This window comes from Dermacentor albipictus, chromosome 3, assembly GCF_038994185.2.
Source record: "Dermacentor albipictus isolate Rhodes 1998 colony chromosome 3, USDA_Dalb.pri_finalv2, whole genome shotgun sequence".
NCBI classification, from domain to species: Eukaryota; Metazoa; Arthropoda; class Arachnida; order Ixodida; family Ixodidae; genus Dermacentor; species Dermacentor albipictus.
Window position 1 is genome coordinate 30,650,750 of NC_091823.1, and position 27,653 is coordinate 30,678,402.

The 27,653-nt window shown below is 42.5% G+C and overlaps 2 protein-coding genes across 5 annotated transcripts in view; one reads left to right on the plus strand and one right to left on the minus strand.

The window, feature by feature from the left end:
- LOC135909695 (DAP3-binding cell death enhancer 1-like) lies at positions 1–19,844 on the plus strand. The gene is made up of 10 exons (XM_065441730.1): positions 1–250; positions 339–414; positions 491–629; positions 3,871–4,173; positions 4,269–4,478; positions 6,598–6,741; positions 11,765–11,851; positions 11,915–12,074; positions 14,151–14,409; positions 19,705–19,844. The coding sequence occupies exons 1-9, from the start codon at positions 229–231 to the stop codon at positions 14,333–14,335; spliced, it is 1,326 nt and encodes a 441-aa protein (XP_065297802.1). The 5' UTR covers positions 1–228; the 3' UTR covers positions 14,336–14,409; positions 19,705–19,844.
- The window catches only part of RfC38 (replication factor C subunit RfC38), a 9,459-nt gene continuing 1,476 nt past the window's right edge, over positions 19,671–27,653 (minus strand). For all 4 annotated transcript variants that reach the window (XM_065441731.1, XM_065441734.2, XM_065441733.1 and 1 more), the window contains exons 3-8: positions 26,791–26,888; positions 26,534–26,715; positions 25,505–25,641; positions 24,660–24,758; positions 22,490–22,559; positions 19,671–19,922 (exon numbers count right to left, since the gene is read on the minus strand). In XM_065441731.1, the coding sequence (XP_065297803.1) occupies positions 19,734–19,922; positions 22,490–22,559; positions 24,660–24,758; positions 25,505–25,641; positions 26,534–26,715; positions 26,791–26,888 (775 nt within the window). In that variant the 3' untranslated portion in view covers positions 19,671–19,733. The remainder of the gene's footprint in view (positions 19,923–22,489; positions 22,560–24,659; positions 24,759–25,504; positions 25,642–26,533; positions 26,716–26,790; positions 26,889–27,653) is intronic.

Consider the following 27,653-nt stretch of genomic DNA (forward strand, 5'->3'; position numbering starts at 1 on the left):
GCCAACAACAGTAGATCAAGTAGATTTAGGTGTTCTATGGTGATACGACATGCGCTAAGCGTCGCGCTCTGCGCTGCATAGGCCGTGCAGTATCCCGTGTGTGATAGTGATGGTGTGATGTTGCTATTGTTATCAGTAGCACCTGTAATTTTGGTTGTAAAGTAGTGAATGGGAGACAGCATACAAGTTTATTAGTTTATTTGTCAAGCGTTTGCTTCATCGTATCGAATGTGGCGGTCAGGCTTTAGAGGTAAGTTCCCGTGTCGCTCGAGGCGCACATCGAGTTAGCACCGGTGGGGAAGCGCTTGCTCAACATCGTATCCTTTTTTTTTTTTTAGGTTTTGTGCGGTGGGGACTGCGGAAGCAACGCAAACCCAAGTCGGAAGACTCTCCTGACAAGCAAGACACGCACAGGTGCGACCCGTGTTCAGTTTTTCACGCTCGCGCTGCGAGCCCGGTCTTGACATGCTGTGTTGCACTTTTCCGATAGATGCGTTGTCCCGGCTACGAATTTCGGCGCCAATAGACAGAACGAGCACGATCGACGTAAAAGAGAAACTTGCCACGAGGACGGCCGCTTTTTTACGAACAGACCAGCATGCAGCTTTGTGGAAACTGTCGGTTGGGTGGTGAGTATACCCTCTGCGTTGTGGTTGGGCATTGGACCACTTTTCTAAGGCGCTCGCTGATGGAGTGTAGTTATCGCTTCCATACACCTGCCCCTTACGTGCTAGCATTATTGCCTATCTCGGAAACACGCCACTCGAACAAGATTTTCATGCAGAAGCGTGTTTGTGTATATATAAGAATATTGGAAGCTAGGCAGCACAATTTAAGATGTCTCGTAATGCACCTGTCTGATTTCAGAGGCAAGGAGAACATTCAAGTATTACATATGCGGAGGGCCAGGTTACAAGAACTAGCCCGAAACGAAAAGTTGGATTGAAATTTGAGCTTGAATATATATTCTGCTCTAAAGTTAAGCCACGATGTCACTTCATGACAAGGTGTCAAATTCGATAGCCAATTCTCTTCATTTAGTACTGTTTCTTATTCTTAGAAAAAACTGGGTGCCTTTCTCACCTTGCCGAACTTAACATACAAAAAATAAATTGTATTTTCTGCTTGGCACAGCTTTGTGGCCTCTCATATTTAGGGCCAGTAGTGTATTGTGTAATAACCTATGCATTAAAATCAAACATTTCGTGTCAATTTGTCCTGTTAATTGAGCAAAAAGGCAAGACCACTGTTATCTCTGCACCTGTGAGCTCCACCAGTCAAGCAAACTGGTGTTGCCACCTGCTGACAGTGCCATGCTCTGCTGCTTTCCATACTACTTATTTTCATTGCCCAGCAGCAGACGACTTTAACTCTTGCCTAATACAGGTGTCGCACTGCACATGGTCGATCACGATTGAGTCTGATTCAAATCGAATTCCTCGACCGAGATTGGCTCCCTTCTGCAGCTTGCCCATATAAGCCAATTGCAATTGAGAAATATGTTTATTTATTTCACAATACTACAGGCCAGATTGGCTCAAGCAGATCCTGATTGGACTTGATCGCGATTGAAGATGCACTGTATGAAGGCAAGGTTCTGACTGGTGTTGCATAAGTCATGGGCCGCTTTTTTTCGTCGTGATGATAGATTAGATTTTTTACAAATACTGCTCCAGGAGGGTACATGTAACCGGCAAACGGAGGCCTCAGGTGAGCACCTGAGATTATAATAAAGGAGTCAGTGCAGGATCTCCAGGGCACCAAAAAGGTAGTAGGGAGATCAAAGCTGAAAGCAGAGCGCCCCGCGGGTTGGGGTCGCGGAGGCCGAAGTGTCATCCAGCCGCCAACTTGTGACACTAAGTTCAGCACTACCGCGCCCTGCGACTTCTGCACCACCAGTCAGAACTTTGCCCTGTGTGGAACCCATAACATTATTACAACTCGATTTACTTTTGCCCATAGCCAGGTGCATGCACAAGATATAAGTTTGCTGTGAAATTTGATTGCCAAAGGAGCAGTGGTGCACCAGAGTATTGTTTGGAAATGGTACCTTACAAATACATGGATACCATATTTTCTCATGTAAGATCCACACCCGCTACTTTCGAGGTAAAAAAAAAGTAGAGTATTCTAAACTTGTGAATAACATATGCAATAGTGTCTTATTTGATTCGGTCTTTGAATTGAATAGTCACTATTTGTAAATTCGAATGTTTTTTAATATCTTTCGAATATTTCATAATGTTAACTGTGCCTAAGTAAACATAAAATTGGAGAAAATGTACAGTAAGCTTTCACCTCCACGAGCATAGTATAGACATAAAACATGAGAACTTGTGTAGCAGAGCAGGCTGCATCACTAAGGTAGTCATACTTTACTGGCTGTAAAGTGATCATTCACGCTCTCTGAAGAGGCCTGCACAAGCAAAGAATCTAGTTGTTCGGCCTTAATGCTCCATTTGTGCTTTTATTAAGCAATGCTTCATAATGTACTATGTACTATATGTATGTGCAGAAACTTGCTAACCTTAAGAATACTGGGATGGAACATCATTTTATATTAATTGTGACACGGATATGAAGAACTTCATTAAAAGGATCCTGAGAAGCGCTGCCCCTTAGGGCGACACCGTGGGCTGCTACCGTGCAATGACAGTTAGGTCTAATATTAATTGTGATAACGGCTTTTAATTATACAAAAACTATTCAAAAAGTATTCAATTCGCTTCCGGTACTATTTGATTCTGTCTCAGAAATCACTATGAGCATACCCCTAAAAAGATATGAAAACAGGAATCCGCCACAGTTACCTGCCACAATGCATGCACCCTCACAGCGACCATCTTCAGGTGTGTGCTCATGAGGTGGTAAGCTTCGGTGACAGTGGGATTGACATCACAAGCAGGAGTGCTTAAAAATGAAGCAGACTTGATCAGTGGTGCTGAATCTTAAATAGATGTGTGTGTGTGTGTGTGTGTGTGTGTGTGTGTGTGTGTGTGTGTGTGTGTGTGTGTGCGCGCGTGCGTGCGTGCGCGCGTGCGCAATGGGTTGGTAGTATTTGCATTATTTTTTACATAATTTGCGACGTCATCCACAATTCAACACCTAGTCATATGCTTAACTCATGTGAGAGCCATGCCCTGCCAAGATTCAGAAAAAAAAAAGTGTAGGTCTTGCATCATTCACTGCGGTAACCTACATCATTTCCTTCTTTATTTATGTTCTTGTTTTATTTCTCTACCTCACTTTTTCTTGAGTAAAAATTCAGCGCCCATGTTTTACTCCTTCACAAGGCTTCTCCTCTTCATTTCGATTTGGTATGTTTAAGTAACGCTGTGTCAAATCCTTGAACACTCTCTTTTGCCAGTGTTGAGATAGCAGTGCAATGTCATCTTTGTGAAAGTGAGCTCAGCAGTGCCTTGACAAGAACTACACACGCTTCCTCTTTTATTGGCATAGTGCCATGACCTAGCCCCCTATTCGTAACGAAACATATTTGGCGAGAAAGCTAAGGCTTTGGTCATGTACCTCAGTGTAGTGGCTAGAGGAAATGTTTCATTGCTAAATTTAGAATGTTTACTTGCATAGCATGTTATTAAACCTTCATATATTGTTTTAAAGTAATTACTACCTGCAGTTCTTATGGTAAAGATAGACTGTTGTGTGTGCTCTGCATGTGCTACAAATTTCTTTTCAGCTGTGAAGTGCAGAAGGGAGATGAGATGCACAAACTGTGTTCTAGGATGGATGACTGGCTGTATTGACATAGTGCAGTATGTCAATTGCCAAAGTGTTCTCTGAAACAATATGCTGAAAGGACAGTTTAATATTTCTTGACCTCTTTCTTTGGAAACTTTTTATGCACCATAGGGGACGCTGCTTGCAGTGGGTCTGAACGTGCAGCTACAAAGTAGGCGGTGCCTGTGGGGCAACAATCAAGCTGGCCATCCCATCGCCTGTGATAATGGAAACCCAGACAGCACTGCACAACCTTGTTTCCGTGTGTGCCACCTTTTACGCAACTTCATCTTTCGCCTTGTCATTGCCTCTCCACATCCTGTCTCATCGAGCTCAATTCTACCTCGAGAACATCAGTCCTCTGTGGATGTTGTGGATCTGTCATCAAATGGTGACCGTGCTCTTGCAGAAGGAAGTTCTGAGCCACCACTGTCAGTAAGTGGCGTTGCATCTGCTTTGTCTTCACTGTTTTACACATCTCTTTCATTAAGAGCCTTTTTATGATGTATATTATATTTTTTTCTTTGCAGTCTGCTGAAGCAAGTGAGCAGCTTGCCAGTGTGATGACTGAATATTTTGCCTGTCTTGAAGACCTCAATGGTGCCCGATTACTGCTGACCAATGAGGCTGAAGCTCTAATGAGCTTTGAGAAAGCACAAGCACTGGGTTCTGCCAGAGCACACTACAACCTGGGAGTTTGTTATGAAACTGGCAGGAGTGTCAACAAGGATTTGGACAAGGTAGTGTAAGCCTTTACGGCTTGGCTCAAAGTATCAATACACATGAAAGGCTGGTTTACCACTAGCCCTTTTTTTCCATGATGATTTTATGTATTCAGAGAGTTGTTAAAGCATGAGTCAAGATGCTTTAACAAGAAAGTCCTCAAGATGTCAGGCATATTCATAAATTATTCTTTAAATCGCGATTGGCTTCGAAGCTTGGAAAACATGGCGCGTTGCATAAAGGCAGCTTCGCCTTAGCACAGCAATGTTAGGCGGTGAAGCGTATGTGAAGTATTGCGGTGAAGCTTAACGAGCGTGGGAAGGGGCAATTGTCACGAGACACAGTACGCATTCCATAATTATACACGCGTGCGCCCGCCATCTCCTGCCACAGTACGAGCACCGATATGCCTAATAACTGTACTGGCGGGCCTTCGCAGCTTTTTCAGACGTGCCTGTGAGGATTTGAGCCCTTATGGGCAGTAAAAGACATGCATTCATTTTTTCGGACTGCGCGATTTGATTTTTCGGACGTTTTCGTGGTCCCTAAGGAGTACGAAAAATCGGAGCTTGACTGTACAACTGACCAAGAGGATGCTTCAAATGTCCTGAGGCGAACATGCAGCGAAACGAGGACAAGAACAGAAATGACTCGCGTTGAGGAATGATTGGGAAAGGAACTGTGCCGCCTCTTCTTTAAAGGTGCTTGAGTTAAAAAATACTAAGTGTTGGCTGACGCAAAGATCCAGGTGACCTTCAACCAACCAAAAATAAACTCCTGAAAGCAGTGAAACACAAAACGGAGGCATTGTGCGTGGGCTAAGAGTACGTGAGGACAGTTGAGGCTGGCTTTCCAACTGCTGAGAAAATCTCACTTGGGACAAAGTTCGGGCCTAATACCAATGATCTTGCTATCACTTGATAAAAATAGCTCATTTTCAAAAATATTTGCTTCTGTAGGCGTCTATTTTTATTCATATTTGAAAATGTTTTACTCGAATTACAATGGGCTCTATCATTTTTCTTTTTCGAAGATACTTTATTTTCTGTGCATTTTACTATCTCCTACCTTCAGTTTTCTATTTTAAATAAAATAAACACTACTCCTTACTGTTCATACTGGATTAAGTTTTTTTTTTTTTAGTCCTTGCTTGAGAGTGACAGCATTGGGCAATGTGTCAGGCTGTCTTGACATGAAATAAAGTTCTGTGTTGCACAGGAAAAACCTGGAGAACACGGGGAATTTGAAAATGTCAACTTGGTAGACACCCTACAGATTTGATTCCCAGTGACTATAAGTAAACAAAAATGCCCATGTACAGGTGTATGCTAAAGGTGTATGCCGAAAACCCTAACAGGATTAAACTTAGTACAGAGCCTTTGTATAATAACAAAGGTTCTGAATCGTAGCTACTGCCTTGGAATATTAGCCAAATCAAACAATAAATCAATGCCTTTTTCAGCCAGAAGGCATTGTGAATGTGGAAGATGGGTGGCAACACCACCGTCATCACTCTCTTGAAACACCTTGTATGACTGTGGTGTTGGGCTGCTAAGTATGGAGGTCGCAGGATTGAATCCCGGCCATGATGGCGACATTTCGAAGGGGATAAAATGAGAAAAACACCCCTGTACTTAGATTTAGGTGCATGTTAAAGAACCCCAGATGGTCCAAATTTCCGAATTCCCCTGCTACGGCATGCCTCATGATCAGATCATGGTTTCACCGTGTAAAACCCAAGAATTTAACTTTTTTTTTTGCACAGTTTTGATTACTGACCAAAGCTAGTTTATTGTTTTTATTGTAATTACTTTGCAAACACAAATGGAAAAACTAATTGTTGATAACTGTGGGATCTTTTTATGGGAAGGCATCAAATTCTGCAACATCTCATTCGACAGCATCACTCGTGTTGCGGTTGGAGTGTAAGAAGAATGGAACGAAAGATTTGCCTTGCAGTTGTTTCTGCTAGCAAATCATTTGTGTTCATTGAACACAATTTTTGCTGGGATAATGTTCCCCTTCTAGCTTCATCTAACCTTGAATGCATCTTTAGGTTGTCTACTAGCTGTGCTTTTACAAACCTGACCTGCTGCTTGGCACTACTGTCTAAATCGGTGTCTTGCTTGCCTGCAGGCAGTGATGCACTACAAAGCAGCTGTCCTTGGCGGCCACCCACTGGCAACATACAACCTGGGTGTATTGTATATGAAAGGCCATGGAAACTCTAACACTGGCCAGTCATTGCTTGAGAAGGCCTCCAACCTGGGAGTCCCTCAGGTACTAACTGAGTGTACAACTGTGTATGGCAGTCACTTAAAGGGTCCCTTGAACGGTTTTTGTTGTACCCCTAGACACAGAAGGTATCTCTCAAGAAATGCTTTCTCACAAGAATTTCGTGTCAGCGTGCTATAATAACAGGTGCTAGTGGTCAAATATTATCCTTCCCTCAAGCTGCAGTGTTTCCCTTCAACATTTGCATTGTGTGGCCCTTGCTATGTCCCGCCTACTTCAAGTGGTTACACAAGTGTTGTCTACATCCAGTTGATTTGAACCGAGTGTGTCCTGCACGTTATTTCTCGTCAAGCTTGGGCTACATGGAGTGAAATTTAATAAAGATGAACTGCGTGTAGATGGAGATGCGGTGGCACTACCCACAATGTTCGCTGTTTTTTATTGCTAAGTGAAAGAGTTGAAGATTACTACAGTCAGCGACCGATTTTTCGGACGTGCCCGATAATTCGGACATTCTCGCGGCACCGCCACGTACCCCATAGAGTCAATGTATAAGAACATATGAAATTTCGGACGCAAGAAACCTTCATTGTCCGATTTTCCAGACTTTTTACCATGATTGCAGGTGTGAAACAGCATTCATCGAAGCCAGCACCGCCATTTTGATTATCTCACTGCGGGCACTCTCGCACGCAAATCCGCTGGCAGCCATAGCCACGACCGTAGCAATGTTAGGCCTATAGCTACTTCGACATTTGCTGCCAAGCTTCTAGCTGTTCAGTGCTGTGTTTTTTATTTGAACAATTCACCACTGTAAGCACTGGTGCTGACTCCGCTTTTGTAATCCTCGCCAATGGCTTTGAAGCTCGGAAAACAGGGCAGGTTGCATAATACCGGTTCCTGAAAGTCCGCTTCTATACAGCAATGTTACGCGGTGAAACATGCAAAATATTGCGGTGCTGCCCCTAATATATGCTCGATAATATACGCCGAATAAGTGTACTGGCAGGCCTTTAGAGCTATTTCGGACATGCCTGTGGTGGTTTGAGCCCTTGAGGACAGTAAAAGGCATGCTTTTTTTGTTTTCGCTGCCTCTATGGGGTCTGAAAATCAGACATTGACTGTATACAGAAGACAAAGATTATGTTCAGTGGCCTGGCAAGAAAACAAGAATTCATTATCACCTGTCAGCCTCCAGAGTCTATGCAGGAGTATGTTTATCTAGGTCAATTACTCACAGGGTACCCTGATCTTGAGAAGGAAATTTACAGTAGAATAAAGATGGGTTGGAGTGTATATGGCAGGCATTAGCAAATCCTAACTGGAAGCTTATCACTGTTGTTGAAAAAAAAAAAGTGTGGTCATTGCATTTTACTGGTGCTAACATACGTGGCAGAAACTTTGAGGTTAACAAAAAAGCTCGAGAACAAGTTAAGGACCGTGCAAAGAGTGATGGAACAAAAATGTTAGGCGTAATGTTAAGAGACAGGAAGAGAGAGGTACAGACAGAGAGCAAACAGCGACAGCCGATATTCTAATTGACATTAAGGGTAAAAACAGTGGGGCTGGGCAGGCCATGTAATGTATGGGGGCAGATATCTGGTAGACCACTAGATTTACAGAATGGGTGCCAAGGGAAGGGAAGCGCATTCGAGGACGGCAGAAAATTAGGTGGGGTGATGAAATGAAATTTGCAAATTGAAGTTAGAATCAGCACAAGACAGGAATAATAGGAGATCGCTGGGAGAGGCGTTCATCCTGCAGTGGACATTAAAAAATCGGCTGATGATGGTGATGATGCAAAAGACTGATGCCGCCTTGGGCATTCGTCGCATTGCTGCAAGTGTACATGCTATGTAAAAACTTCGAAGTGGCTGTTTCTGGTATTATTTCAGTTTGATAATTGTACCAATTGCTAAAAACGGGTGGATGCCTAATTTTCCCTTTATTAATTGTCTGATAACATGAAAATATTTATGTATGTTTATAATTATCTCTATATTGCACTTGTAAGATTTCTTTGTAGCCGTCAGCTGAAAAAGAAAGTGCTGCTTCTAACTTTGCAAATGTGGTGAAATGGGCTAATTATAACATTTTTGCTGCTGTAGAATACTTTAGAGAAAAAAAAAGAAATTACAGAGGAAGAAAAAGAAAAAAGCACAGCCATTGGGAATCGCACCAAAACTTTCTGTGTGGGAGGCGGAGGCTGTACCACTACATCAGTATAATTCAAGATGGGGGCTTTCTGGCAGATGTTATGACACATTGTAAAGCACATTTAATTTCTTTTGCAATGCTTTTTCTCAAGATCTCGGCTTGTTTGGATATATTTGGCTATTTAGGCAAATTGTATACAAAGCATGGCTCTCTGACAAATCTGAAACCTGTGGTTACCGCTAAGTCCCTTTCTTTTCAAAACTGAGGGTCACTGCTGTGTTGACCAAGGAGGCGTGTGTTGACATGGACATGCAATGCTCGTGTTTTCTGCTGCGTGTAGTTGCTGCAGTTTACTCCCTGCAAGCACCTGCAGTGCAAAACAAGTGTAATAAAATGCTGGTACCGTTCATGTTCTTGCCACCGAAGAAGACATTGCTGCTCCTATTTTCGTGCGATCACCCCTTCCATGTCCTATCGGATGCCCCATTGCGAGAGCTGTAGCACACTATTGGCATTCTCAGGCACGAGTGGGCCATTGATTTGAAGAAACCTCAAGATGTATTGCATTTGAGTACTTCTGTTTAAAAGTACACAAATTATTATGCATATGTATGCTGTTAAAAGCAATCTTAATGCAGCGGCATGTTTCAAGCATACCCCTTGATGCAACATGGATAGCCAATCGGATAGCTCAGCTGGGGTGGCTGAAAACTCGGGGAAGCGGCACCACTGCAATCGTAGTGATTATCATTTTTAAAAGCTTATAATAAATTATACGCATTGCACAGAGCACCTAAATGTGTCACATAATGATCACAAGCGCCTACCCTAACGACTCACTAGATGTACAAAATAGTTTCAGGGTGCCTCCAAGACAGACATTTCTTGAGTGTGTTGCCTAAAGTCCTCTCAGTTTTTCAAGTCAATGTATTCTTTCTATTTTTTTTTAAATTTACTATACCCTCAGGGTTAAAGACATCAATGAAAGGAGTGGTTGTACTATAGTAGAAAAATGCATATTGTGAAACAGCTTTATCTTGGCCATCGGTAAATACAAGTGAAAACAGCAAGTAAACAAACAATAAAAGCTCAAATTATGCAACAATAAATTTAGAAAATGTAATTTTCGAAGTTAGACAACCACTTTTATTATAGTAAACAGTGTAGACTCTTAAATGAACACAAAATAAAAAGAAAAGTAACTATAGAAAATTCGCAACAAACTGTGTACAGAAATATGTGCATTATTATTGAGACAGAGCAGGCCTAAATGCATAAAAAAAAGAAGAGGCTGGCTTGAGTAAACAAAGCATTTTCAAGGAACTGTGCAGCAAGTGCTTACACAAACGTAAACATTCATTAATGCAAAAGTGTCGAATGGCTCACTGAGCAAAAAAGCCGGTGTCTGGCATTTGTAGCAGCGAAACGGCGGCTGAATTCCCATTGGCTGCAGCTCCACATCATGAGTGCTTCTCAAAGTAGCATGCCAGACGTTGTGTGAGGGGAGAGGGCGTCGCCTCAACACCAAATCACCCTCGCTGTCACACTTGGAAGCCTGTGTTATCTTCGTGTTTCTTGTCCGTGCAAGCTCTCGCGTTCTAACTGCACCTCAGTAAGGCCAAATCAAAATGCGCTCACTTGCCCGTGAAAAGTGCATAAGTCAGAGGACCGCTCAGCTACGTTTAATTAATGCTTTCGCATTCACAAGTTGTAAGAAATGTTTAGGTGTCCTTGGATTTTTTGTGTAAGAAGTTTAGTAGACATTTGAATGGCACTAACTGGAAAGAGAATGCATAGCAAACTGCTAATTGGTAACTAAAGGTGCAATGGAAACTCTAGTGCAATTATTGTAGGGAAGCACGTTGCAAAGAAGAAAGAAAAAAAAAGGTGCTCATTTACTAGTTGCCAGTCTTTCATGCCTCTTCTTGGTCATTGCCAAGTTGTATGTTCACATAAAGAACAACCTTCTAGCTTGTACGTAAACTGTCCACATTTAAACTTGTGATTTGGACTCCTCACGATATCTAGGTCTTCCAGGTATCCTTGTTTTCTTCTCATTTTCTCTACAACGCAGTCAAACTCAACTTAATGAAGTGCTTTCAATTTTCCTATGCATGTAGCAACACATAGCATGATGCATTTAAAACCTCAGAGCAATTAACTCAACATCTTGCTCAATTGAACAATGTTCTGGAGGAATTATGAAGAAGCAAATCACAGGAAGCCTGTTGTGTTGAAAGTGCCTCTAAATTTACTGATGTGTTGCTGCAGTAAGCAGATTACCATGCCCATTTGAGGCTGCCTGTTTTCTTTTTACCAAACTGCCCATTGTGTCCCAGCTTTGTTAACTCATTCTCAGTGCTACCAGATGGTACCACATACTTTGTAGCAGCTGAGTTGAAGCATGTGTTGCCTTCCTAGTGCTGGTGTAACAAAGCCCATGCAGGCAAAGATTACATGTTATGGGTGTTTCTGACTAAATAATTTTCAGATATGACTGATTTCATTTTATCGAGATTTAACTGTATTGTTATTAGATTTGCTTGGAATATTTCACTCCTTGAGTTGCCTTAATATTTAAGTATGCTATCTCAAAGCAAAGAGCATTATACAGGGTTCACAGCAGAGATGTCTCAAGTTCAGCAGTGGGCAGAGGGTGTTGCACTACAGTGCTTCCCATATAGACCTCCTTCGCTTCACATTTTTGCTGCGCGAATTAAACCAGAATGCTTTTACCTAGATCTTACGGTAATGTGCTTCTTTATGTAGCATTGTGTTTTTGCACTGCCTGGCAGAGTAAATTGTTTCCATGTGCATGAAAAATGTACTGTAATCAAAGCTGTAGTCAGAAAACATGTATGGGTGCTATGCAAATGCCTGCTGTATTGCAAATGGTGTGTTTCCTTTGCAGGCGAAGACATTCGTTGCACATAAATATCTTGAAGAGGGAAACTTTGATGAAGCCGTGCCATTGCTGAAGGAGGCTGCAGCTGCCAAGGTACCTTTCACACTTAACAAAGAAATTTGGAAAGCAATACTGAATTGTATTTTATTGCCTCAGGATCCAGATGCACTGTTTTACCTGGGCCTGTGCTGTGAGAGAGGCCTTGCTGTTCCAAAGGACCATACAGCAGCCATAAAACACTATTCACGAGCGGCTAGACAAAATCATGCAGGTGCTTTGGATGCCTTAGCCACCATTCAGAAGAAGGCAGAACCAAGTACGTGTTTTTTAAAGCACACCACACTGTTATCATTCCAAATGAGCAGTTGCTGTCTTTCAAGTGAAAGAAATACTACCTGAAAGTAAAGCAGAAAGATTGGAGATTAGCATAAGAGTTCTTAAAACTTACACTAGAAAACTATTGGGGTGCTAGTGTCTGTCTGTGGGGCACTTCGCCTAGCTCAAGAGTGAGGGGAAGTGCAAGTATCAGTTCAGTTAAGCTGATGGCTTAGCACCCAGCAGTCTTTTCAACAACAAAGACACCACAGTACATTACTTAAATATTATGTGCCACACTTCCTATGCAAAATTCATCACTAGGAGCATTGTACACACTGTAATTCACCACAAACTTGCAAATCGTTCCTTTTAATTCTGATTGCCCACTTGACAGTGTCACCGCACTTGCATGAGACTGTGTGATAGTACTTAAAATCACAGTGCACCTAGAATTCTCTGCAGCTTTGTCTATGCAAAAATTCGAATTAGCTGTCCTGTTGCCCACTCTTTATCCCATCGCAAGGTGTAGGTACTTGCTGTCCCAAACCCTCACCTCACACTTGATTGAATAATCAGTAAAGTCAATTGGTGACATTGGTTGTAAGGTGTCAGCATGGAAGATACAAAAAGTAGTGGTCAGGGTCTTCATTGATTCTTAACCTATGAGCCATCTAGTTACTTATTAAGAGTTTTTCTTTTGTAATGTAGATTTTTTAAACTTTGACTTTCAGTACTTTGTGGTCTCGATAATTCTATGGCCTCGTTGTGGCATGTGCAGACAGCATACAACGGTATACATTAACTAATGGTTTACTCTCATTGTTATATCAACTCCATTATATAATGTCCTCTCCTTCATCCTCATCTTTTCAAATTCTTTATATCTGTTACTATGCTACACCAACAATACTGAACATCAACCCTTATCAAGGTCATCATGCATAGGTGTGTCTCTTAAGTGTGCTGTTTCTCACATGGTTTGCTCCTTTACATCCCTGGCTACTTTACATATACAGTGAAAGCTCGTTAATTTGAACTTCAATAATTCGAATTTATGGATAATTCGAACTGTACGATTTGGTCCGGCCAAGCTCCACAGAAGTCTATGTATAAAAAGTCCGTTAATTCGAACGCGAGAAGGTTCCCTCACGGATAATTCGAACTACGTTCGCCTGGCACACGGCCAGAGAAACGCGCCTACTGCCTACACACAAGGCTGTATTGCCTCCAAAACGGAGAGAACGGCGAGAGAAGGCGAAATAGGAAAAAAATCTAACCGACGCGGTGTCAACCAGAAGGCAGCGGCGGCTGCCACCTCTCCGTTCTACGTAACCTCCGAGTCTTCTTGCCCGTTGCAAATCTCGGAGGCTTTGCAAATCTTGTACAGCTGCTAATGTTGTGCGGATATGGCACGGCAAGCGCCAAAACACAGCGAATCAAGTACGTCGCAGCTGCGCTTGCAATCAAGAACCAACGAATCAGGGCCTTCGCCACCTTCACATGTTCAGCGTATTTGTCTCGGCAGTCTTCATCGGTTGTGCACCTCTGTTTTCAGTTTACGAGGTATCGGCCGTCGCGATTCATTGTGATGGTGTTAAGCCTCGGCTAACGTTCGTTTCGGTGGACGTCGGTGGTGTGGCACAGTCGGACCCAGAGCTTCGACTTGAAGATGGCATGTGCCCGCGGCACACGCCATCACTTTCTGACACGCCAAATTTCTGACATGCCGTACTGCTTCCAAATCGCAGTGTACTGTTGCTCTCCTTCACTTTCGTTAGTTCGAACTTTCATTAATTCGAACTGAAGCGACTTCCCCTTGCGGTTCGAATTAACGAGCTTTTACTGTATGCTAAAAAATAATACGCAATATTTAGAACCTTACATCGCATTTCTTGACCTGTGGACGCCAGCTTACCATTCTTGTTGCATTGCTGCTTTTGCACATTAAAATCCAATTATTCATTGATTTTTTTTTTTTTTCACTCTGTCCTTCCATCAGTTTAGTGTAGCCAATCACTTAGTCACCTTAGTCTCGTTTTGTAAATGCTAAGAAAATGCTGTTATATCCCTTTAGGAGTGCAAGTGGAGCCTGTTTGCACCAGAGAGCCACCCGAAGACCCACCATCAGTGAAGCATGAGCACAGTTTCGGTGTGTCTGAAATCTTGGCTTCCTCGTTGCCCAGTCTCACATTTTGCAAACAGAGGCCGACTCCCCTACATTCGGTGAACATACAGCTTACATTGCCGTATGTTCACTGAACAAGTGTGCTTCCTGTGGAAAGCACTCACAAGGAATCATTGACTTGCACCATCGTTGGTGCAGATTGCAAATGGTAAATTTGGCCTCAGATATACTTATTGACACCAATGTTTTTCTTTCAAAGAACTGAAAATGTTTTGCAAGAGTAGCATAACAGTTGAAACTGGTTTATTTCTTTTTCTCTTCATTATTTCCTGTGTTGGCCCCGAGCACATTAATAATCAACTTTCATAAATTGACACATTTTTAAAGGGGCCCTGAACCACCCCTCTGACTTGGAGAAATAAGTCTATGGGTAGCATACGCTGCTGTGAATCTCTGAGCTAAGTTTTGCTGTCGTACACAATGTATTGAGCTCACAAGCACAGCGCAAAGTCACCTTTCTCTTAAACGCTCTTTTTTCAACAGAAGCCTGCCTCCTTGCTCTCTTCTTCTAAATGCTTTATTTCCTAATAAAGTGGATTTCCATGCGCAGTTACTATTGGTAGCTGTGGTCAGCTACGTAGCATAGATACCGCGACCGCCACGAGTCCACTGGCTAAGTGCACTGCAGCTCGCTGAGTACTACTGTGTTGGGCTTAGATTTAGCAAGTCATAGACACCAAAATTGGGATTCCAGTAGACTGTCGTTAAGACAAACTCAAAGAAACCATGAAAATTTGTTCTTCATATCAGAAGTTTGCCTTATCAGAAGAATAATTGGCAACATGACCAGGTGCATCCAAAATAATTCAAAATGGTAAATGAAGTAAACTTAAAATGGGGGAAAATGGCATTGAAAGTATTTACTTAAAGGACCTCTCACCAGGCCCCATAGCAAATTTTGGTTATATGCTGTAAGTTGTTAACTGTCCTTTAGGGAGCGTTCTGCCGGAAAAATTTTGTAAGTCAGCTCATTAATAGCCGAGATGGAAATATTTCAGTGCTGCGAACCCATGATTTCAGCAGGTGGGCTCCACTGCATAGCGCGACTCCCTCTCCACTCGGCCCCCTCTAGCCTTCGCAAGCAAAATTTCTTCCCTGCATTCTCCCATGCCGGACCTCAAGGATCACGTAACACATACGTCACCGGCCCTGCCTTCACCTTTTTTTTCTCCTTGCTTTTTTTTCCGACGTCACGCATTTTCGCTGATGGCGCCACACACGAGCTGTTGTCTCGTTCGCGCAGCGCACAATTTTGCATGCTGTGCACAAGGAAACGTGACTAGCGATATAATTCAGTGCTACATGAACACTGAGGCTGAACAAGTGGATCGCAGAGCATGATTACGGCTGGAGCACGGTAGAAAATGGCATAGTTTCGGTACCTACACACGTGACCGCACGACCGTGGGAACAAGCAGACAAAGCGGAAGTACATCTCTCTTGCTTCGGTGTGAAGTAAAGCAAAAGACACGCAGACATTCCGTTTGTGTTTTAGTCTTTCTTTAAACTTCAGTTCGTCAATCCAAGCAACAGATCTCACAAATAACAGATGGTGCCTTGAATAATTCTCGAATTGACGTGTCACCACGACCGACGTCACACTGCGAACTCAAGTACGTAGGCGCAGGGATGCGACTACGTCATCCTCCTACTTGGAGCGGGCTGGCCGCTAGGAGAAGGAAAGCAACGTTCAGTTTGAAATTTCAGATCTTTTCGCGGCGCATAGCAATGTAATACTATGCAGACACTATCATTATTATGCAATGTATGCTCTGTGCTTGTCAGCACAAAATGGGCAGATGTGGTGAATGAAGGGCCCTTTAATAGAAAACTGTTTTCAAGTGGGACTTTTGCCTGGTTTCATCCAGTCTGTGATGGACATTTGACGTTTCTGTGCAAATCAGGGAGCAGCCACAAAGGATGTCATCTCACCTAGCGACCTTAAACATCCTTCTGTGCCTTCATGCTGCTGGGAAAATTTCACTAGGGAGTAAAGCAGGCATCTGCCGTCTCTCAGGTCATCAGTGCAGGCTCCGAGCTAGCGAAGGTACGAAGGAGCGCATAGCAAAACAACGCAACCTAGATGAGTCTAGGTGACGTCAAACAAAGTGGGGAAGGATAAACGAGGCAAAGTGTCGCGGAGGAGGAAGGTAAGGCAGAGGTGCGCTGGGCTGACCTCCTCTTGCAGCTGCTGCAGGTTTCGTTTGCCATACGGCTGCACTGGGTTCGTATCGTGACAACATCGTCTTTGCGCGCCATACGTGTGTGTGCGAGTGAAAGTGTGCAGCGGTGAGCCGACAATGGCAGCCCAATCTAGTATGCGCAAAGGGGGAGGAGGGGGGAGCGCACCGTTTTCCGTTGCGCTCATGGCATCGGGAGGGGAGTGTTGTACTTAGGTCGCGCGCGAGTTTTATCTTGAACACGATCTGCTTTGGGGGCAGGGCACAGTCTAGGGGTCCAGTGACTCGTAGCTTTGCGTGCGCTCTGTTCGTGCCACTCAGCATTGAAGTGATAGACAGCATGAGGGTCACTTCACTAGCTCTTGCCACAATTCCTCACGCCAGCGTTTTGACAGTGAGCGTCCACTGCTTTGAGTATGATGTGTTCATATTTGCCTGTGCGCGCTTACACTATGCTTGTTAATTTAGTTACGAATGTTTACAAGAGGGTGTTCTACTCCACTTGCTGCGATGTATGGCGTGGCCGCACAAGCCGTCTTGAATACGCTCTGCGACGCGACAGTCTAGACATGCTGAGGGCTGATAGCTTCGTATGCACTATAGCAACCATATTCTTGCACGTCACCCAAGTTCACAAAGTGAAACGTCACTGTCTCTTTTTGTTTCCACCTCTTGTTTTCCACTCTCTCCATGGGCGATTTGCGCGGCAGGCCTCCAGTAGGGTGCCTTGATGCACGCGCCCCCCCGGGCCCTGCGCATCGAGGCACCCTAGCCTCCGGGATCGGTAGTGGTGGCGGTCACTCCAAATGTTCATCTTAACCAAAGAGCACGCCTGAGGCATTTCGTCTTAAGCGTATTTTTTTAATTTTTTTCATTGAGTCTATTGAAAATCAAACAAGCATTCCCATATTTTTGGTTATATGCAAGAATTCGGCTTGACCGAGTTCCTTTTAACAAGTCTTCTGTAGTGGCGTTCAACATCCAAAATTAAATTTGAACTGCACCACGGTGACATTTAGAAGGCGGAACATTGTGGGCACACCCCACTCCGCCGTAGCCTTTGCAGTGCAAGGTATTGAAGGAGTGGATGCACTGCTAAGGCCGTGTTTGATTGCGAATAACTGTGCTTCTGCTGAAGGTACTTCTTGCAACAAAGTATTTCTCAAATAGCCTATTTTAAGTTCATATGCATTTCTCCTCTTCGATAAATAGTGGTTTTGGGCCTCTTTAATGACGCAGCCTATGACTTGCGTGGTTTCGTGACCCAATACAGCCGCCTCTCTCTACAATGGACCCTGATAATGACAAAAAACATCCATTTTATCCAAAGTCCATAATTGTCCGAAACACCTCACTTCCGATACTTTGGTCGTGAAGTGTAACAACGTTAACGAAAAAAGTGAGTGACGAACACCCAAAGCAAAAGAACAAAAAACTTAGTTTCGCCCAAAAGGCGAAACATCAATTGCGGTAGCAAATTAGTAGACAGCCATGCAAAGTAGGAATAGTAGCTTTATCGGCCGTGTAAAGTTGTAAACATTCGCCTACTAACTAATCAACAAGCATGGTGTCACGTGTGCACAGGTAAACGAACACATCTCACTCGATCATGGTAAGTCACTCTCAAAACATAGGAGTGAGGAAGCGCGGCGGCAGCAGCAGCAAGTGAATTGACCATCGCGTTGTCTCTCGCTTCAATGCAAACTAAACATTGAAATCACAGCACATTCAAAGCTACTGGCACTCAGCGTGTGCACTCTGACCACATCGCAGATCGCTTTGAAAATGAGGCCTGCGCGGGCATGCACTTTGTCCACATCGCAGATGGCTTTCAACATATGGCAACCGCACCATAAGCAGCAGCCGCAGGAGTACAACCCCCTCTCCCTCGCCTCCTCCCCATGCCTCGCATGCAAAAGAAGGTGCGAAAGAAGATGACGCGCTTGCACCCTGCCTTCTTCCCTCATGCACACGATAAAGCCGAGATTGTCGGCATGGCGAAAGTCCATTTTACACGCCCGATTGTGACAAAAATTGCAGCTATTTTGGCCGTTATAGCACAGTCCGTGAAAAGTGAACCTCTTTGCGTGAATAAAATACCTAGAACAAACTACAACTGAAATGTGGTCCGTTATATACGAAAGCCTGTTGTATGTGGGTCCGGTGTAACGAGCATAGATTAATTAAAAAGCATGTACAATGCTTTCATTAAGTCGACCTTGATGGTACCAACAAAATTGATTGAATTATCCAGTGGGTCAAATTAAACACTACACAGAAAAAATCTTGAAACATCGCTGCTTCATTTGGCACTCTTCTTCCAATTCCAGCATGCCTTCGAGTCAAATGTGTGCCCACTTTCTATGTGTCCAAAGCAGAAAACTAACATATAAATTACTTCAAAGCTCCTCATCAAAGTAGAAATCCAACACACACCCATTTTTTTAATTTGCTCTGATATCTGTCGCACAACATGGGTTGATTTCCTAAAGTCTGCATTGTTGTAATATAATCATGTTATGCAGTAAAGCATGCAAACAACACAAAGGCAATTTTGGTAGCATGCTCAATTGCAGCATGCAGGCTATTTTTGCCGCAACTTTCTTGGGGGAAAAAGGAGGGGGGCATGTTAAGGTAAGTACACTAATCCGACACTGTGAGGTGTGGTTATGGCTTGAAAATCTTAAGTAGGTGTTTTCGACAGGAGATGTGTGTTCAGTGTATTCATTGTCCCCTAAGATTTGCAGAGACAGACGCTGCCTTTAAAGAGGTCATTATTGAAGTCAAGTGCCTGCGTGCCAACCGGTCAACTTCAAATTATTTGACGAAGGCCACCAATTTAAGGATCTAAATAATTGAAGTTTGGGCCTATTGAAATGCAAGGGCACCAGCTGGGACCTTCAGCTGGTGTCGAATTAACGAAGTCTACTGTAGTATTTAAACAAAATGCTTTGATTTTTAAGTGCTAACATTGCATTTCCAGTTGCAGCTTTTATAATTTACTCGTAGTTGAGCTATGTGATGCTGAGAATCAGATATGTATCTTGATAGTGGTGCTAGTTTCTGCTCAATGGACATTGTGTCAGTACTGCCCACCTTCAGCTCTGCATCTGTGTATTAAAATATCACTTAAGGAGCTTTATCAATGGTCTTGCCAAACATTGTGGTCCACCTTAAGAGGCATGTGAGTGCTGTCGTTTTGTATAAGCCAATACAATACTGCCATATATACAAAGGAAACATTTACATTTATTTCTTTCCAGAGCTGCATTTCAGTCCATACAGCCACAGGCTAGAAGAATCCCGAGATGCTCTCATCAAGGAAGTTCTTGTAGATGGCCATGACTTTGGCCACAAACGCCTCCAGGTGATAGATGGCCTTGCTTCCTAGCTGCAACCTGTGTTCGTACTGTGCTGCTAGGGCAGTGACCTCGCCCTTCAGCTGCCCATCACAGTTGGCCACCACCTGCTTCAGCAGGCCCTGCATGACAAACAATGTTTAGTAGGCTGTGAACTCCACGCCATGATCATGAACAGCAAGGTTTGCGAGGCCCTAAGTAGCGCGAGGCTACTGGGAACTGCAGGGTCTCCATGGTAAAGGTACTGCTGAAACAGACCTTAACGAACAATGGTCACGTACTGCACCTATTCGACCTATGAAGTGCAAGCAAAACTGCTCCCCAGTGTCAGGTCAGCACATAATGCAAACAAAACAAGCACTGTTATGTGCATACATGAGAAATTAGGAGAGGCCAACTGGTTTCAGAGGTGTTTTTGCTTTACCAGTGATGACTGTGTCTATTATACTTAGATGACAGCAAAATGAAGCAGAAATTCAAATTTGTTAATTTTTCTTTCTCACTCATCAGCATACTTTATTAATATCTCTTGCAGCAAATGCCCTCATTTGTCCTGTCCTCCAAAGAGGGGGCTTCTGTGTCATGTCTATAGAGAGTATACTGAATGTTTTAAACACTTGTTTGCGATGTAAAAGCACTTCAAAGATTAATCCATAAGACAATTCAATGTGGTGCACATTTACTAATCATGTCCTGTAATCTCTTATGTTACTGCTTTAGAAGTGCTTGTTTACATGTAGCCCAAACATAGCTTTGCTGCTACTTAGTGTAAATGTCTTGTAAATACCATAGTTCAAGTTTAGTGTGCACATCCATTTTGTTGTAGAAATGTGCAGGTTTGACTGTGCTACCTGTTTGAGTGCCATCAGTATTTAGAACTCATTATGTGTATGTTGTTAGGCATATCTTCAGCTGTTGAAAGTTTGACGGTGAACGAAAATATAAATGTACAAATAAATGATTTTTTTCACGAGGTTTAGTGCTTGTGATGGTTGGATTGCTTTACAGTAGCTTTTCATGCTGATGGAAATGCCACAGGGAATGGCTCATGTACAAACAGACACAAAACATTGCATCAGCTTCTATCCTTGCCTTTTTTCTAGTAAACTTCTCACATGGTGTTGCTACATATAATGATCAGAATTGTTTGCATGTCAAGTTGGGACCATAATATCACTTGTATGTAGTGAAGCTCACCTTTGTCCCAATCTGGAAAAAAAAAACTTTTTTTCCAGGAAAATTCACTTTTCAAAAAAGTTTGTCCAATGGGCTTGCTTTATATACGGTCATACAAATCGTTTTGGCAAGTTTCTCAAACTTTTCTACCATCCACAAAGCATTAATGCACATGGCACGCACTTGAAACTTCCTGGCTTCCCAGCACAGAGCAAAATTGATAAATATGGCTGGTGGCAGTACACTGACCTTTGTATTCCCAAACTACCCTCAACTGAAGATGACGCTGTGCTTCTCAAGAATTGCCTTGGGTTGTCATTTAAGCGCAGTGACCACTTCTGTCAAAAGAGGCGGCGCTGAGCACAGGAACATTTTAGAATATTTCTTATTTCAAAATACTGCAAGCCACCAATCTGGCTCAAGCAGGAGGGGCTGCAAAATGAAGATACCAGACAACTGGTAAAATAAGCATACAGCAATGTAATTTGCAAGCTATCAAACAGTATCAGTACTAATACAATAGTATATACATTTTGATTTAAAAAGAACTGCCCAATTGCAGAAACAAAACCACTTGATACAACAGTAGCTGTGAGAAGCAGATTCCCGTCCTCAATAGTTCTCGGGAAAAAAACTAAGCTTAAACCTGTTTGTCTTCGCAAATGTTTGTATTCGTTTCCGGCTGTGATGCATTTTTCGAGTGCTGAGGGGATGAACACAACTTGGTAGATCGTGATTAAATTTTACTGTCGGGCATTAATGAAGAAATGTCAATTAATTTTCCTTTGAGTTTCTAATTCCGGTATGTGGTCAACTGTCACAAGAAGGGAAGGTGGATCATGTCTTTCACACTTGCCAAATATCAATCTTGCTTCTTTACAGTTAATATGCTCCAGTTGTTTAATCTCCTCCTTATAAGGATACCAAGCAATTGCAGAATATTTATTTTGCTCACAGGCATTATAAGCATGCAATTTAGCATGAACCTGGGTGTTTTTTAGCTTTCTTTAAGAAATCCTAGTTTGCGCAAAGCTGACCTGCAAATTGCAGTGATGTGTATTGACCAACTTAATTTACTGGAGATAATGCCAAGATTCATCCCCCACCTGCACTGTACTGTTGCCAAGCGAATATGTGAACATGCTGGGAAATGTCTTCTTACGTGCATAAGCACGGTTTTCTATACATTTAATTTCATACCCTAATGGTCACATCAATTGAAAATAGCAGATAATTGCATCCTGTAAAATTGTATCATCATCCTGCGATAAAATTTGTTTATAGATTATACAACCATCCACAACTATTTTTCAGATTACCCCTTCTGTAATATGAATGTGAGTCAATGTGACCAGTCAAATCATGCTTACTATTGATGTTCAGGCTACAGTGTGTGTTGAAAGGTATGCACCATGGGACAGGATCAGTGGGTATACCCCACTGATCCTGTCCCACATTCATGGCTCTAATATCCCAGATGTGTTGCAAAAAAAATATTTTTTTAAACACGAACCTTTAAGATGACATCTGGTGGGATGAGATGGGTCAAAAGCTCATAAAGGCGAGCTCTTACTTCAGACAACCTGAAATTAAAAATTTACACATTACCACATGCTGCCTCAGTAGATTGGGAATTCCCTTGACTACACTAGGATCATACAATAGTGTATGTTATGTAGCTGCAGATGCAAATGCAACTGTGTGCAAGTAGAAGTATGGGACAGTTCCATTATCTACTGGTATGCATCACAGTCACAGGCTCACAGCCTACACAAACAAAATGTTAAATCCAAAGGCAATGTGCATTCTAAAATGCATTTATATAAATTAAGTATTCTCGCTTATAACTCAGTAGACTAACTTGGAGATTCTATGTGCCACTGGTATAAATGTGAAGCACAGAAAAAAGGGATGCATATTATGTGCAAGACTATGAAGTGCAAACGCTGCATGGCCGCTTTGTAAGTGTAATGCAGTCCAAAAGCTAAGTTAAGAGTCTGAATCGCACCAATGTCACAAATGCCTGTGAATCTGCAAATGCAGACACACCTCGTAGATCTTTTCAATATGCTCGCTGAGGGCTGCCAGTGAGATGGGTGAAGGAACAATTGCTGTGGTTTGCATCTTTCTTTTCTATTTCTTTTTATTAGCCGTGTACATGGGAAGCAAGCAGACATATGTCAAACGTAGGGAGGACAGCAGGGCTGCAAACACTCACAATTATGTGTGTCCTGTCATTGATACTACTTGTAAAACCCCAAGCTTAATTATGCATAGCTTAGATTTTGCTCAGCAAGATGCCAGGATAAATTTTGTTTATGAGACACTAAAGAAAAAAGCTGTCGCAGCTGTATTATAACTTGCCCTTCTACAATAACAAAAAAGCCACTCTTACAGTGAGGAGAGGTTTTGTAAGCCAGAAAAGACACAAAAGCGAAAGGCTACTGGCGACGCTGCATTGAAGTTCCCACATTCGCTCACTGTGACATCGTGGATTATGATGGTGTCAACTCGGGCCTACTTAATTTTTCATCAGTATAGATTTAGTGCGTTGTACTCTCTAGAGGACCCAAAAATTGAAGTTAGCAAGCTTCAAGAACATTTACTGAGCTGCAACAGCCCGAAAACGAAAAAAAGATATGAGAGTGAATCAGGAAGTCTTCGCCCCTATTTTTTATTCGACACACTAAGGTACATACAGGTAATTAGAAATATACTTACTATTCTACATACCTTACACTACTCCATCACCGGTCCCATCACAGCAATAAATTTGAGATTCCCTTGTGGTAGTAGCGACGCACACGGCCTCCCCGAATGCTCATTGTCATGCAAGTCTTCACGGCCCATTTTACGAGCTCACAACACCGCCATCTCATACTTCACAAAGCAAGACACCTTTCCCCGTATGTGGGCTGCACTTCCCTGTGGATTTCGATGGTCATTCGTCCCATGCTCCATAGAAAACGAATCAGACTTCGTTGCTCATACGCCATGGACATGTTCAGCACAACTGTCATCTTCAACAACTGACAGCAGCACCGTGCCACGGAGCTACCGGCTCCAAGTCCAAGGTCCACCGCTGGGAACGGATATGTCGATTTCACATTTACAGCCGTAATGTGGCTAAAATAAAAAATAGGGGCAAAGACTTTCTGATTCGGCCTTGTACATTTGAAATCCGTGATGTCACACTGACATACCAGTGCCAAGATTTAGAGCGAAATTCAAAAATAGAAACTGTGACTTTCATTTTCTGTACTGATAATCAACATTTTAACACAAAACTAACGAAAATAGGATTTCTAAAGAATATGTTATCAGCCTAAAATAATTTTGTATTTCTCTTTAGTGTCCCTTTAAGTACAGAATCTTTGATCACGCACACACGTACGCTCAAACTGCATGTGCACAATTTGCTGTGTGAGTGTGAACACCAGTTAGCAGCACACACACTTTTGTGCACCCACAATGCTTGCAGATGACTTGGTAGCAGTCAGAATTACTGGCAGTAACTATGACTAGGCACTGACAAGGCTTTGTGCCTTGAAAGTTTCTCTCTCTTTAGCTCCAGTTGTCTGTGTAGCAGAGGAAGTGGAAGTGCCAGTACACAAGCTCAAGTAGGGTGCAGCTAATTATGCCAATGCCCATTTGCTACAGATTGCAAGCAACATTTGGCTCACCTCTTGACACTTTGTTCTTGAACAATCATCCTTGCAGTTTCTTCAAGATACAGCTCCCAGTCAGGCTGGCGCACTTTTTGGTTATCTGAGAATGGGTATCTGTAGAAGAAGTGCATGCATGTCGCATTAACTTCGCATTCATGAAGGCAGCTTCAAGGAGTTTCCTTTAATGAAACCCCTCATTGTCTGCCAATGCTTAACCCTTTACTTCCTGTTTCTCCTACAAAAGACTGTCTGAGCAAGTCCATGCATCTCGTTCTCTCTTTTATGCACAGATGGCGCTACAATACCATTAAAAACTTGGTTGAAAAATTTTTTATAATCGCCGACAAGGAAAATGGCGTCCTCATCGTGCAAAGAAGCCAACTTTCTCCTATACTTGCATTTTTTGTTTGTTTCGTAGTCAAAAATATTGTTTTTAATACGTTTCTTTGAATAGGATTCCAAAGAGCATTAAAGAAAATTTATATAATAATTTCAGATGCACTCACTTAAAAACGACTGTCGCAATTTGTGCAAAATCTTCCAGACTAAAAAGAGGAGTGAATTCTAACAGCTCATGGGCATGAGATGTTAGGGAATTCAGCCATAAATTGTAATCAATCGAAAATTTTGAGAATGTCGATAATTCCTCATCAAAAAGCACTGTTGCTTCACAGAAACATAAAAATTATTGAGGCTGCCCTTGTCGTGAACTCGACACAGACAATATTTCCATCTAGAATGGACATAAGCACGCACAGGTTTGTGTTTAGCTTTTGCTAAACATAAACAAGGAGTTGACAGAGCAGAAAAGTAAACGAAACTGTAATTAGCAGCTCAGAAGGAAACTTGGGGATGCTTACTGCTGAGCTCGGCACGCTTCAAGCATTAGCACTGCCCGCCTCAGGTTACGATGACTCTGCGCTGCTATAGCTTGAGCAAGGGTGTCTGGAAGTGTGATGCCTTCTCTTCGTGCAACAAGGTTCAGCACTGTAATGACCTAAAGAAGCAAAATGCGGCTGTTTTCAGGGATATGTAGCACAAATAGTTATGTTGCTGTTCTCGTGTACTATTAGCATATATTGAAACACAAACAGGAAATAGCATGTAATCGCTCTGTAGCCAGTTTCCAAGCATGGAGTAGTCCCAAGTGTACTAGTCTGATTTAACTCACTTGCCAATGCTGGTGAACCTGGAAATGGAGCAAGGTATTGGAGTAGTTTTGGAATCGTTCACATTTGAATTTATTCTGATAGCATTGTGTACATGTACATTTTTCTTCTATTTCTCGTTCTTTTAAATCTTTGTAATTTGCTGAGAGCTGCATGTTCCACTATACTTGCAGATTTGATGTGCAAGTTTCAAATCTGGCAATGTCAACTGCTTCCACAAGCACTACTGAAACATATACTACTAAAGGCATGCAATACTTCACTTGCACAGCCAATGCAGCAGTTTAATGTTTAAAACTGCTAGACACCAATGGACAGTTTTTCATGTTTAAATGGTGCCAGTATGTTCACCTGTAGTATGTATGCCACAATATCAAAGGATGATTTAGTTCTCATCTTTCAAGGCACGCATATTGACAGTAACCGAGCATACTTAGTATGCCCACCTGGTCAACAAATGCCTGCTTTTTTTGTTAATTTAAGAGAGTAGAAATAAACATAATAAAGAGACGCAAATCAAGAGTAAAAGCTAGCCTTCCAGTTGTGACAGAGCCAGTTGTGCAGGGAGTTTTATAGCATGCTCTGTAGTTTGCTGGTGCAGCCAAGTATGGTGACAGGTTACCTGCAACAGTTTTATGGCAATTATTTGCTTACAGCACTTGAAAGTAAAGACAAATGGCCAAAGTACGCCTTAGTAAGTTGCAGAGCAGAGCCAGTTACCTCGTCAACAGATGGTGCGGCCACCCTGATTGCCAGGCACCTGCTTCTTATAGCAGGAATCACTTTGCTACACGAGTTGCAACACAGGATCAGCCGGCATGTTGCCATGTACTTCTCCATGGTGCGTCGAAGGGCATGCTGGGCATCCTTAGTCAGCTTGTCAACTTCTGTTAGTATTACCACTGAACAAAAGAGAGAACATGAGAACAGCACAGACTAAAGGACCAAGCATGTGGAGCTGAGCTGTGTATACATGCCTTTAAAATCCCTCTGAGCACTACTCTCAAGTTGCTGGGTCTGGGCAACTGTCTTCAACAACTCTTGAACCACAACTCTGTCGTGGATGCCAGCCTCGCTGAAAAGTATCATTTATAAAGAAGCTTGAAAAACGAGCGCACACCAGAAATGCAGCTGTGGAAGTTGTTAAATACTGTTGAATGGTGCGTATTTGCTAATTAGCATCATAAAAGCCATCAACTGCGCAGGATGATCACTTAATTCACAAGTTCATGTTTTGAGCAGCCCAGTTGAATGAGGAGGAAAAGGGGCACAACGCCACCACTATGGTCCCTCTTTTTTCATTATTTTATACTCTAGTATGAACTAAGACAGAAGGTAAGAGTTGTCACGTGCCCTAATTTTCTTTTCATAGTGCACTGTTACCTACCATATAATCTGAGATATAGGTCAAGGTGCTAATCAACAAGATGTTTATATACAAGTGCTGCTCGTGCTGCCAACTTGATAATCAAATGTAATATGTTTTGGCCGGGCACTTAAATACTGTCTGTGAATGAAATTAAGCATAATTTTGACAGATGGCATGCATGGCAGCTTTACAACACTATGCAGTTATACCTTCGAGAAGCAGAGAAGGGCCTAGTTTCCTTGTCTTAACAAAGGCATTCTGATGCTTCTCATCAACAGTAGAGTGCGTATCAGCAATGTACATGATGGAAGACTTGTGGTAGTGGAAATGTAGTTCATTAATGACAAGTAATTTCAATCACAGTGCACCCAATAAAGCTGTCACACAGAATGAAAAAGCAAAGACCACTAAAAAAAAATTTTATTCACAAGAGTTCAAAGCAGTCACAGTTTCCAAGCCAATTTGTTGTCA